Source organism: Panthera uncia, assembly GCF_023721935.1.
Source record: "Panthera uncia isolate 11264 chromosome D3 unlocalized genomic scaffold, Puncia_PCG_1.0 HiC_scaffold_8, whole genome shotgun sequence".
NCBI classification, from domain to species: domain Eukaryota; kingdom Metazoa; phylum Chordata; class Mammalia; order Carnivora; family Felidae; genus Panthera; species Panthera uncia.
In genome coordinates, this window is record NW_026057586.1 from 81,440,293 (window position 1) to 81,454,195 (window position 13,903).

The window sequence follows — 13,903 nt, forward strand, 5'->3', positions numbered from 1 at the left end:
CACAGGATCCGAAGCAGGCTCCAGGCTCTGAGCTGTCAGCACAGAGCCCGACGTGGGGCTCGAACCCATGAACCCTGAGATCATGACCTGAGCTGAGGTCGGATGCTTAACTGACTGAGCCACCCAAGCGCTCCAATTTAATTTTTTTTTAATGTTTATTTATTTTTGAGAGAGAGACAGACCACAAGCGGCAGAGGGGCAGAGAGAGAGAGGGAGACACAGAATCCCAAGCAGGCTCCGGGGTCTGAATTGTCAGCACCGAGCCCAATGCGGGGCTTAAACTCACAATCCATGAGATCATGACCTGAGCCGAAGTCGGACAACTTAACCGACTGAGCCACCCAGGCTCCCCTGAGATTCTCATTCTGAGGCAGACAAAATTAATTAACAAAAGGAAATGACACATTCAAGACCTCCTGGTGGCCATTTTACCCAGCACGAGCATCACAGGAACTCAGTGAATGACATCATCCTTTCCCACCGCATTTGATGATTTTGGAAACTGCTCACAATCGAAAAAGCCTAAGGCCTCGGCTCTGCTAAGAAGACACGGAGCCCCTGGGAAAAGTTACAGGGACGCCGAGGAATCAAACTCTCCAAGAGTGACTATTACTGGACAGAATATTAAATACTTACAGGGTAGGATGTTTTTATATCTATTTTTGTTCTTATTTTCTTGTCTCTGACCCTCTTTTCTGCTGTAGAGAAGTTTGCACTCCTGTTGCTGTAGTGTCTGGAGAGGAAAAAAAGTAAATATTATTGCGTGTCGAAAGCTTTAAAAAAAAAAAAAAAATCCTGGCTCAGCATTTCTGCTTTAGGAACGTTATCCTTGGAAATGTTCAGAGTTGAATACAACAGCTACAGAAATGCTCATCTTAACGCCGTGTCAACAATGTCAAGAACAATTTCCAGGAAGAAAGGACGGCCTGGACAGCACTACCATTAATTCACACAAACGGGTGTTCTGCGCCCATTAAAAAAAAACGTTCTTGGGGCGCCTGGGTGGCTCAGTCGGTTAAGAGTCCGACTTCAGCTCAGGTCATGATCTCACGGTTCATGGGTTGGAGCCCCATGTCGGCCTCTGTGGTTCGAGCCCCGTGTTGGCCTCTGTGCTGACAGCTCAGAGCCTGGAGCCTGCTTCAGATTCTGTGTCTCCCTCTCTCTCTGCCCCTCCCCTGCTCGTGCTCGGTCTCTTTCAGTCTCTCAAAAATAAATAAATGTTAAAAAATAATTTTTTTAAATGTTCTTGGAGAATTTTTAATGCCTTGAAAAGATGATCAGAGTAAACATTAAGTGAAAAGAAGGTCAAACTTCCAAAACAGTGTATTACAGAAGCCATATGTCTGCATTAGCCTATGTATATGAGAAATGGCAAAAGAATATATACCAAAAAAGTAATGGGAGTGTTTTTTTTTCAGGGTACTAGAATTATGAAGCCTTTTCTTCATTTTTTTAAACTTTTTTTTTTTTTTGCCTAAAGTTTTTAGTGGATGAATATTTATTAGGACAGAAACCTTTTAAATTTTTAACTTTTTAAAAAATGTTTATTTATTTTTGAGAGAGAGAGACTGAGCACGAGTGGTGGAGGAGCAGAGCAAGAGGGAGACACAGAATCCAAAGCAAGCTCTAGGCTCTGAGCTGTTAGCATAGAGCCCAATGCGGGGTTCGAACTCACAAGCTGTGAGATCATAACTTAAGCCAAAGTCAGATGCTCAACCGACTGAGCCACTCAGGCATGCCAGGAAAGAAACCTTTTATTATTTTTTTTTTAATTTTTTTTTTTAACGTTTTATTTATTTTTGAGACAGAGAGAGACAGAGCATGAACGGGGGAGGGGCAGAGAGAGAGGGAGACACAGAATCGGAAGCAGGCTCCAGGCTCTGAGCCATCAGCCCAGAGCCCGACGCGGGCTCGAACTCACGGACCGTGAGATCGTGACCTGAGCTGAAGTCGGACGCTTAACCGACTGAGCCACCCAGGCGCCCCATTATTTTTTTAATGTTTATTTATTTTTGAGAGACAGAGAGAGAGGACATGAGTCGGGGAGAGGCAGAGAGAGGGGGAGACAAAATGTGAAGCAGGCTCCAGGCTCTGAGCTGTCAGTACAGAGCCCGACACAGGGCTTGAACTCATGAGCTGTGAGATCATGACCCAAGCCTAGGTCAGACACTTAACCGACTGAGTCACCCGGCCACCCCTAAGAAACCTTTTAAAATAACAATTATCAGGAACGAAAGTTGGGGCGCCTGGCTGGCTCAATCACAAGAACGTGTGACTCTTGATCTTGGGTTGTGGGTTCGAGCTTCACACTGGATGTAGAGATTACTAAAAAACATAAATAAACTTAAACAAAAAAGACTGAGAGCCAATGAGCATTGGTGTAGAGCATATAAATAATGGCTGTGATCATGCTCTTGACTTCATGATCTGCTGCCTACTTTTACCATCGTTTAATTCAGAGCAAGCCACATACTACCTCTCAAATTTGGATACAGTAGAAGCGGTACTGGGTACCACTGGATCATGGGCACGCAAGCTTTGCTCCTCCTATCCCACAAACCCTATGCCCTAGGCAGGCAGCGTGAGTCTGCTTGCGTCTACACAAACACCCACTCCCTACGTTCTCCCCAGCCAGGGAGTAAGGAAGGGAATGTCAGGCTCTTAGAGCAAGTGGTCAGGAGGGACTCCCCTTCAGGGAAAGGAGGTGGGGAATGTGATCTGAGAGAGCCACAGAGGGACTAGCCCCAGCAGAAGAGCGGTTGTGGGGAAGCGAGAAGGACCAGCTGCAGAAACAGACATGAAGGTGCAGAAGCATGTTCAAGGGGTTAAGGTTTTAGTTTCAAAATTACAAAAAGTACCTCTTTGAAGGACCATTAGTTTCTAAAAAGTCTAATTTGTAAGCGGAATTCACAAATGGGCAAATCAAGGGGCACCTGGTGGGCTGAGCATCTGACTTCGGCTCAGGTCACGATCTCGCGGTTCGTGAGTTCGAGCCCCACGTTGGGCTCTGTGCTGACAGCTCAGAGCCTGGAGCCTGCTTCGGATTCCGTGTCTCCCTCTGTCTCTTTGCCCCTCTCCCCCTCGTGCTCTCTCTCTCTCTCTCTCTCTCTCTCTCAGAAATAAACATTAAAAAAAATGGCAAATCAAGAAAGTGGAAGGGACACTGAATAAAGAGAAGAAAATACATGTGTGCTATACATGTATATATAAATTCCAAAATGGTTAGCCCATTAAGGTTTCTATAAGGAGCAACAGTCAATATTGCATAGCAGTGGCCCGCTAGATTTCCATTTCATTTATCTGAATTTCACAGACAGGTATGAAAGTCGAGATTTTAAATTGCTATTTGGCTCTCAGTTTGAAAATGCAATAATTGGCCTTGACACACAGCTCATAACAAAAGTCGGTACCCAGCTGAAACCCAGGCAGGACTAAACTACAATGTACACAGACCTCGGATGATGAGACAGTCATTCCAATTCTTAAAAGGAGCTCGGATTAAGTAATTAAGGCCATTTGCCTTCTGCGAGCCGGCATTTCCTCTGAACTGTGAGCCAGTCTTACTGAGCAACACTGCTGTGTTAGGAGAAGAAGGTTCAATCTTGATTTTCAGACATTAAGGTGAGGTTCAAAAAGAAGCCCAAACTCTACAAGCTGACTCAAGCACTTAAAAGCCAAACAAGTGGAGAGAAACAACATCAACAAAAGCTACAAGGTGGGGGTGGCTAGGAAATAATAAGCTGCTTGATTCAAAACAAACCCGACAGGGACGTGTTCAAGTGCTCACTTACGAAACATACCTCGCGTGATGCTGCTTTGCTGGCGGAGGCACAGGCCTGAGCTGTCTCTATAAAAGGCAAATTTCACCCAGCCCCTCCCTTGCTCAGGCTCCAGTGTCTACCCCGGCCTGCAACTAAGTTCCAGCTTTTCAGAACTCAGGCTCCTCCTCTTCTCTGCCTCTAACCTCAGCCAGTCTGTCTATGCCTCAGCTTCCTCCAGTGTAAGGTGGGGAAAATCCTAACTACCTACCCCACAGGGTCAGTGTAAGAGTTAAGGGAGATTACTACAAAAGGTGCAAAAACACGGCACATTGGTTGGACCATCTATTCAGGTCAGCCAGGGGCTCCCCCAACCCTGTATCAAGTTACCCATCGCCTCTTTCATGCGGATTTGGGGTCTGAACAGCACGCAGGCTGAGACAGGTCTCTGGGCCCCAGGGTCTTCCAGAACGGACAAGCCCCAGAGCGCCTGCGTCCCAGGCACAGTCGGTGCTAACTGGCAGCGGCTGGCAGTTGTCACAAATTAGTAATGACCAACTGTGTGTCTCTCCCCCCAGCTCCTTCCTTAGTGCCCATTAGCCCATTCTCATCTGCGCCTGGGGCCCAAGTTGTCTGAACACATTTCGTTTTCCACAGTGGAAGGCTGCCCTCCATCCAGAGTGAGGCTGAAAATAAAAAGAAGGGCGACTTTCCCTGCTCTGCCTGCAGAGGCTCCCCAACTGCACCCGAGACAATCAGCTGCCACCTGCTGTGGGGTGCTTCCTCCCCAGCGCCAGGCTGATGGCCGGAAGAAGCAGAAGACTATCCAGCGAGCCGGCCCCTGCACGTCACAACCCTTCCATGGTTTATCTTCCACAACCTCCTCCCCAGCAGTCCCGGTGGCACACCAAAAAAGCTGCAAACGACCTGTCAGGCTAAATGTCACAGTGTCTCCAGCCCCATTCTCCACTGGGCAGTGGCAGGGATGCTAATGATAATGACAGGCAGAAGAAGGGACAATGTAAAGCAGGGATGCAGGCTGCAAGATCCCGTTTTCCCAAGTAACACCACAAAGAATTTGGATCAAATGCCGAACCCTCAAAATGTGCCAGAGGTTAGTTACCATCGCCTGATTGCATGAGTCAAAACAGATCTAGAGCCAAAGGGATTGTGTCAGATTTTAAGTCTTAAAAAGCATCAAGAGAAGCCAATTCTCTGATCCACACTACATATTTACAAGTGTCCAGGGCTGGTGCACCTGGCTGGCTCAGACAGTGGAACATGCAACTCTTGATCTCAGGGTTGTGAGTTCGAGCTCCACATGGAGTGTAGAGAGGACTTAAAAATAAAATCTTAAAAAAAAAAAAAAAAAAAAAAAAACGAAGAAGAAGTGCCCAGGAGCATGACCAACTGTGGATGGGACAAGTGCTCACGTGCAGAACCGTCCCCTGACGTTTATGACCAGGGAACACTCCTGCTTCCTACCCCCGGGGCCCCTCCCAGCCTAAATGCCAGGGGCAGCGTCCCCAGTCACTATAATGACCGAATGGGACCCCCACAAGGCTTCAAAAGCCCTGATTGAAAGCCACTGGACCTGGCTCTTGACCAGAATGTCAGGAATCCAAACAGAGGAGCAGGTTCAAGGAGAGACAGACAGGCAGGAAACACACTGGCAGAACCACGCATCCCCAGGTACCACGACGATGACAAGGGCCCAGTGACCATTCTGCCTGCACTGTTCCGGGCAACGGGGACAAATCACAAAAGTAACACCAGCAACCATCAAGGCCAGACCAAACCACAATTACCTTGCCTTTAAACACAGAACTACAAGGGCGTATATGCTGCGTGGGGTAAGGGAGGGGTGGGGCTGGAGAAACGAGACTGCCAAAACGTTTGCGAGTGTCAAGGGTGCGGGTAGGGGAAGAGAAGGTCCATCGTTCCATCTTCTCTACTCTGGGGTATTCAAAAGCTTCGATAACAGAAGAAGGTTTCTCATGAACAAAATCAAAGCTAGAAGTGTAGAAGCTCCTACTGGCTCTGCCCCCACCCCACTCTTGGCTGCAGCCTCCCGAAGGACAGACAGGGAGCGGAGCAAGACTGCCAGGCAGGTGGGCCCCTGGCCCTGACGCCGTGAATGATTGTTAGGACAGCGGTAACCACCTGGGCAGGATCCGAAACCAGGCCCGCTACCCGGTCTGAATGACCCTCTGTGTTCCTCTGGCATCCGTCCTGTGTGCAGAGGACGCTGCAATTTCTCATCCCGTCCCCCCCGCTGCAAGCTCTGCAGGGTCGCCAGGCGCCACGGGCGGGTGAAAGCCCCCCGCATCCTGATACCACGCCGCACAGCCTGTCGCCGTTTCTCTGCTGTGGGATTTGGGCAGCCTGTCCTGAACGAGTCCTCAGCACCACCCAGGCACGAAGGGGCAGCTGCAGACTCTCGGCGCCAGAGAAGGTCCCAACTGATGGATAAGCACTTACGAAGGTGACGGACAGAATCAACCCAAGACCTGCTTCCCCTCCCGGTGCCTGATGTAAGCCCAGACGCCCCCGTCCTCCCAGAAGGTGGAGAGTAAGGAGGAAAATGAATTAAAAGGCATGGTGCCTCGGGGGAGAACAGGTTCTGACACACGAAACTGCAGCAGCAGTACAAGACAAATCTATAATTAAGTGTGGAATTAATTATGTGGTGTGCCGTCTAGGGAGTGAGGTCCATGAAAACTAACCGAAGCAGGTTTCTGGGAGGAGCCAAGGCCTGAAGCAGGTGAAGGATTTAGACAGGTCCAAGGAGGAAAGGAAGCCATCCCAGCAAGTTCGGGAAGGCAAGCAATGTGGCTAAGAGGCGAGAGTTCTTCAGGGGGAAGGAGACTGGTCGATGAGTCTGGAAGCTGTGTGCCAAGAAGTGGAGGCGAATGGGGTTAGATGCGGAGAGTCGGAAAAATGACGCCGGGCCTTGAAGACCAGGCAGAAGAATCTTCAACAGCTGAGTGACAAGGTTCTGACACACAAAGTTCATACCACAGCCAACCATCTGCCCCCTGGGGACAAGTTTCTCACTTCTTTTTGGGCTTTAGTTCCTTGGTCAAAATGAAAATGCTGTGTCTCACGTAGGAAACAGGGAGCCACTGATGGTTTCTGAGCAGAAGAGAGACAGGAGAAATGCTGAGTGCAGGTTCACCTGAAGGGTAAACGGAGGGTGAGAGGCAGAGGGAAAAAGAACAGTTCGTGTCTCTTGGGGCGACGAGAGCCTGTACCTCTGCTGTCAGACGAAACTCCTGTGTCCACGAATGCCTCCCTGGGCGGCCCTGAGCAGGTGCCCCGACTTCTCAGCATGCCCACGGGCTGCTCCACCTACCCCACAGGCCTGGGGATGCAATGAGATGACTTCCCTAGCCCCAAATGCGGCGCCAAGTAGACAACAGACACGTTTTCCTCCGCCCTCTAAGCAGAAAGACATTAGGAAAGAAGAAACAACAGCACTTGGTGAACGGCAGGGCATGGCAGAAACGGGACAAAGAGGAATTGAGAGAGGCCCTGAGGATTCCAGCCCACGGCGCCCAAGGATAAAGAGCATGAGTGCCAGACACGGGGCAGTAAAGGGGGCGGGAGGGGGTATTTGGTTTAAAGGGGGAAATAATAGGCTCCTGTCTTGAATGCTCAAATTTGAAGAGACAGAACTGTGAAGAAATACGGAAGGCATCATTGAAAAGGCAAAACCAGAGCTCAGAAGCAAGATAAACTTAGGGGGGAACCTGGATAAGATAAGAATGGACGTGCTCCCCAACGAAGAGCGAACCTCAAGCAAGACGAGCGGAGGGCCCCGACCACGCTGTGGGGAACCGCCGGAGTCAGCCAGTCAGAAGAGGAAAAGGCAGCGGCCAGCAAGAGGCACAGGAAGAGGAAGAAGGAATAAACCAGGCGTGTGCTGCTGCAGGTCAGAGAAACCAAGGAAAGAACACTGTGGGAATGAGGAGCTGGACGGTGGTCTCAAAAGCAGCACACGGAAGAAAGAGGCTAGAGCAAAGACTACTCGTGGCACAGTAAGAAAGCCACTGGGGCCTTCTGCCTGTTGGCTCAGTGATGGTGGAAGCAGTCACGGTCGGAGGTTAAAGCAGGCAGGAGCTCAGAAGAAATGGCCACAGCACAGGCCCGCCTGGTGAAGAAGACAGGAGACGACGGCAGACGCAGGGAGAAGCAAGGGCGGTTGAGGGCCAGAGGGAAAGGTGACACAGAGACGCGAAAGTGCCCGAGAGCACCTTCGGCTCTTACTCTCTGTAAAGACGTCAAGCGGCTCTGGCAAACTGAAACGACTCTCAAAAGGAAAACCTGACACTGGAGGGGCAGAGAACAGAACAGAGAAAGACGCTGGAAGAGAAGCAGTCCAGAGGAAACAAAAGAACTTCTCCAGGACGGAACGTTTCGCTTGCCGAATGAAACCTCCAACCGCTGCAAAGCTCTGCCCACGGGAAGGCAGCAGCTCTTCTATTCAAGCAACTGGGAGCTTTGGGACCTACGTGGAAAATCCCGGCTGCGGCGCGGGCCTGCGGCCTGGAGCACTTGCAGCCCAAGGCTGGAGCCCTACTCGGGGGCTGTGGTGAAGCGTGGTGGGGCTTGGCCACCAAGGGGAAGAGTTCTGCTAGAGATCGCCAGCAAGAATTCTTATTCTAGACACAGCTTTGGGGTGCAGTTAAAGTCTTGTCTCCATAAAACCTAACCGTCTCGAAGCAGAATTTACAGCTCCCCTGAGCAGGATGTAATCACTTGAAAGAAATCGAACCGGCCTGTGGGTTTGAAGGCAGGCATTAGCTCCTCCTGGAGACACGTCAGATGGCACAGTGGCCGAGGGTCCAGGACATCTGTGTAGCTGTCAAGGAAGTGACTGCACTGCCCGTGCGAATGGAAAACAGCTTCAGACCACGACAGAGAGAGGCTTGCGTAATAGGAGGAGGATGGGCTTTAAAAACAAAAATCAAATTGCTAAGGCAAACAGGCTTTAAAGTGCTGGGAAAAAATAACCCCAGTGAATATGATGTTGCGTGGGGTTTGTATGGGTATGTGTTGTGGGGTGTGTGTGTGTAAGTCAGAAACAGGAGATTCAAAGCTAAAATTTTTCTGAAATTCATCACTGCCACCCTGAATTAGACCCTATTGCGCAAGTGTGTATAGATGGGTCTCGAAGACCGAAATGTGCATTCACAACCCTCAAGCAGGGCCTCCACCTGAAAACTGCAGGGTAGTAAAGAGGAACATCTCCAAGCAAAGCCAGGAACATTCCTCCATACTTTTTAAGCATCAGAAAGCCATTCCCTATTGAATATATGCAAAGCATCTAAACCTAATACCACTTTCTCTCCCTCTCCTTCTCCCCCTCTTTCTCACTCTTCCCCCTCCCGCCCTCATCTCTCTCCCTTTCTCCCTCGCTCCCTCCCCCCTTCCCTCTCTCTGTCTCCCTCTCTCCCTCTCTCTCCTGAAAACAACTTGTATTCAACACTCAGCCCAAATACATCCTTTCTGTCTATGGTGTGCCAGGCTCCCCTGGAGTCTCTACCAGGACTACAGGAAACCAGGCAGGACTACCTGTCTTTGTGGGGCCCACGGAGTGCTTTGGGTTCTTCTCTTAGATAATATGCACACAGCACACCTCAAATAGCAGGATCAAAGTGTATCTCTTTATTTGATCACCTTTAGTTGCATCTGAGCAAAACCTCTCTTTATTCTGACAGACCTAGTAACGCCATCTGCTTCTGCGAATTCACGGAGCAAGAGACAAACGTGAAAACAACGGCCACACGGAGTGCCCATGAACTCCAAGGAGAGCAGGAAGTATGAAGGAAAGGGCTGCTGCTAGTGCACCTGTAACAAGAACCCATCCAGGCACGGGCACGGGGATCCAGGAAGGTTTCCTTGAGAAAATGATCCTGAGGTTGGGAACTGAGGAGTGTTAGTAAGGTGAGACGAAAAAGGAACGTTCTAGTACAATCCCACCCATAACACCATACGAATAAACGCACCGCCATCAGACGTCCGCCAGTTCAAGTTTTAACAAGTCCACAATGAAAGTTGATCACCTGCCCTCAAACCCATTCCTCCCAGCCTCCCCGTCTAGGTAAACCACGACTCGATCCTGCCAACTGCTCGAGCCAAAAACCTTCACCACATCCTTGCCTCAGCTCTGCCTCAACCACACGATGCGCTGACTCTACTTTCAAAATATCTCGAGAACCCAACCACCTCCACGGCTGCTACCCTGAACCAAGCCGCTGCCATTTACCTGCTCTGGCTCCTGTGATGTGCCTCTCTGCGGGTCTCCCTGCCTCTACGTCCCCCTTGCAGAAAGCCTCCCATGCGGCAGCCGGCAAGATCACATCCCTCCTGTGCTCAGAACCCTCCTCAGACTCTGTCACCAAGTAAAAGCCAATGCTGCTACACGGACCCGTGGGCCCACGGACCCCATGTCATCTCGCTCCTCTGTGTCACTCCACCCACATTCCCCTTCTGCCTGCTCCTCTCCGACAGTACTGTTTGCTGATGGTGCAACGTGCACGCACACTCCGCGTTCCCGCTTCAGGGCCTCTGCGCCGTTGTCCTCTCTGCCTGGAATGCTCTTCCTGAGGTTATCTGTATGGCCCGCTCCCTTATGTCCTTCAACTCTCTGCTCGAGTACCGCTGCATCAGAGAGACCTGAGTAAAATGGTAACGACCCCATCAGCACGCCCTTCCTTTCTGGCCCTACTTTATTTTCTCTATAGCACGTATCACCCTCTCCCGCAACAAACATTCACTCGTTTCTTTGTTTTACTGTGTCTCCCCGTTGGCCATAAAGCTCCATAAGGATAATGACTTTTATGTGTTTCCTGCTGCATCCCCAGACCCTAGAACAGAACCCGGCCTGGAGTCTGTGCTTAATAACTACTTGGCGAATGAAGAAAATGAATACATCATGCCACCACCAGCGTCTCCTGTTTGGGGGAAATATTCTCAGGACGTCTGCCCGACTCCCGACAACACTCATCTCTAACAACTGCTTTCCCCTCCAGACACAGTTGTTCCAAGTGATCGTGTCCTCGGTACTCTCCTCAGACCAAGATGGATGGCATCTGAGCCCATGAGAATCCTAGACTTTGTAAGAAGTTGCTGGTTTCAGTGTCTGCAAGGGGCCAGGAGGAAGGTTTGTGAGTCAGGAAGCAGAGGAATCTGCTCAAGGAAAAGAAGGACGAAGCAGGTGTGTGGAGAGCAGGCAGACTGGACACAGAGCGGCAGCAAGACGGAGGAGGGAGAAAGGAGAGAGCGGAGGCCAAAGGACTGCCAACAGCAAGATTGCCATCCACCACTTGGGTCCCGCAGTCAGATGCAGCGTCGAGGTGCAGCCCAGTGTCCCCTGGGCAGCCCGGGCCTGGAGGACTCCAAAGAGAAGAACAGGCTGAGAGAGCGTGCAAATACTCTATCAATGCGGCCGTGCGATACGTACCTCGCCGAGATGTTCAGGGCTGAGCTCAGGTTTCGGGTAACGCACGGCGCAGGCACAAAATCATAAGATCATAACCTGCCTTTTCATTTACGTAGCGAGTGTCTCACTTCAGAACCTTACTTCATCCCAGCAAAGCTAGAACCATCCTCCTCCTCACATTCAAAAGCAGAGACACGCAAGAGACGTAAGATGTTTACACAGATCAAGAATGGGAAGCCTCTAGGAAAAAGTCAGACTTGGGGGTCACAGTGTCTTCATCCTACAACACATCCTAGAAGAAGACCAACAACCCGAATTCATTTCAGAGGCCAAGGAGAGAAGAATCGAGCAGCTTCCCAAGAGACGTTGTATTTAAGACGCGTCAAACGCAGAAGTAACTCGTAAGTGTCTTCTGGGGGAACGTACCCGAAAGGACACACGGAACTTTACGGGCCACAACAAGACACAGCTGTCATTCAGAGCTCTGGTTCACCGTAGAGACCATCAGAGTCCTTGGTAAGAAGGAACTGATCCCAAATTATCACCTCCCGGGAAACAACTGAAGTACAAGTGCGAAGAGAATAATGCCTTGCTGTCGGGATCCAACTTCAGTTTCAGAGGGTTTAGATTGTAATGAGTCTCTGCTTCCACATATCTGGTTGGTTTCTATAATGGTTTGGTTCTGTTCTGAGCTGTGTTCCCCAGGCCCCAACCTTAAAGGGCAATTGGGGGGGGGGGCGGTGGCCCTGGGTAGCTCAGTTGGTTAAACATCTGACTCTTGGTTGCGGCGCAGGTCATGATCTCACGGGTGGTGAGATCAAGCCCTGTGTCGGGCTCTGTGCTGAGAGTTCGAAGCCTGCTTGGGACTCTCTCGCTCCCTCTCTCTGCTTCTCCCCTGCTCATGCTCTCTCTCAAAATAAATGAACTTAAAAAACAACAAAGGGTGTTTTTTAAAATTAACTGGATTTGAGAAGCAGATACCTAAGAGACCCAGAAAGCAGGTCACCAGCTGCTTAGGTCTGGTTTCAGCTGTCATCAGATGAAACATTAGTCCTGTGCTCTGATTTAGCGAATGACAATTTATGCGATCAGCCTGACCTCTATGGAGAACAGACATGATATTGTTTTTTTTCCATTTTTCCCAAAAGCCGGCTCACTGGCTTTGTTGTTAATAATGTATAAAAGATTACCTGAATCTGAGATGTCACAGCGAAACTATCAGGTCAGCATTTAGAAGCAACCTTCTTTTTCCAAGGCCAGGAAAGTCACGCTAGGAGCTATTCTAAGGTCACATCTTGACCCCACCGACAGGATCATGAGCAACACCCCTGATGCCACAAGCTTCCCAGGAAGGTCTGACTTTGTTTCCCTAAGCACTGCCTAAGTGACATTAGTGTTCAAGAACCCACCGGGCAACAGACACCCACCTCACTGCTGTCACTTTTTTTAAAGTTCATAGCCACTGTGAAGGAAAAGTGGTGTGGACGAACGATCGCCTCAGCTACCATTTAAAAATTTTTTTTTCAACGTTTTTTATTTATTTTTGGGACAGAGAGAGACAAAGCATGAACGGGGGAGGCGCAGAGAGAGAGGGAGACACAGAATCGGAAACAGGCTCCAGGCTTCGAGCCATCAGCCCAGAGCCTGACGCGGGGCTCGAACTCACGGACCGCGAGATCGTGACCTGGCTGAAGTTGCACGCTTAACCGACTGCGCCACCCAGGCGCCCCTCTACCATTTTAAGAGAATGTGTAACGGGGTGCCTGGGTGGCTCAGTCGGTTGAACGTCTGACTCTTGATTTTGGCTCAGGTCATGATCCCAGGGTCGCGAGACGAGCCCCATGTCGGGCTCTGCGCTGAGTGTGGAGCCTGCATGAGATTCTCTCTCTCCCCCTTTACCCCTCTCCCCAGCTTGCTCTCTGAATGAATGAATGAATGAATGAATAAATAAAATGTAAAATGAACAAGGATATAGATTAAAAAAACAGCTCACTACCCGGGGTGCCTGGTGGCTCAGTCAGTTAAGCGTCCGACTTTTGGTTTCAGCTCAAGTCATGAGCTCATGGTTTGTGGGTTAGAGCCCCACACTGGCCTTGGTGCTGAGCATAGAGCCTGCTTAAGATTCTCTTTCTCTCTCTCTCTCTCTCTCTCTCTCCCTCCCTCTGTTCCCTCCTCTGCTTGCACACGCGCTCATTCTCTTTCAAATTAAAAAATTAAAAAAGAAACAAAACCTTAAACCCTTCTTAAAGGATCTAAGATTAAAAAAAAAAAAAAAGAATTCCATAGAACTACTCTACAATCCAGCAATTGCACCATGAGGTATTTACCCAAAGGACACAAAAATACAGATTCAAAGGGGTACATGCACCCTAATGTTTATAGCAGCATTATCAACAATAGCTAAACTATGGAGACAGCCCCAAATGTCCATCGACTGATGAATGGATAAAGAAGATGTGGGGTGTGTGTGTGTGTGTGTGTAGATATATGTGTACACACACACACACACACACACACACTGGAATATTACTCAGCCATCGAAAAGAAAGAAATCTTGCCATCTGCAACAACGTGGATGGAACTAGAGTGTATTATGCTAAGTGAAATAAGTCAGTCAGAGAAAGATAGATATCATATGGTTTCACTCATATGCGGAATTTAGGAAACAAAACAGATGAACGTATGGGGGAGGGGAGAG

General features: G+C 49.6%; 1 protein-coding gene across 1 annotated transcript in view; it reads right to left on the reverse strand.

The window, feature by feature from the left end:
* The window catches only part of PTPN11 (protein tyrosine phosphatase non-receptor type 11), an 81,054-nt gene that overhangs the window by 30,356 nt on the left and 36,795 nt on the right, over positions 1–13,903 (reverse strand). The window contains exon 7 of the mRNA XM_049619931.1: positions 637–733. Coding sequence (XP_049475888.1) covers positions 637–733 — 97 coding nt within the window. The remainder of the gene's footprint in view (positions 1–636; positions 734–13,903) is intronic.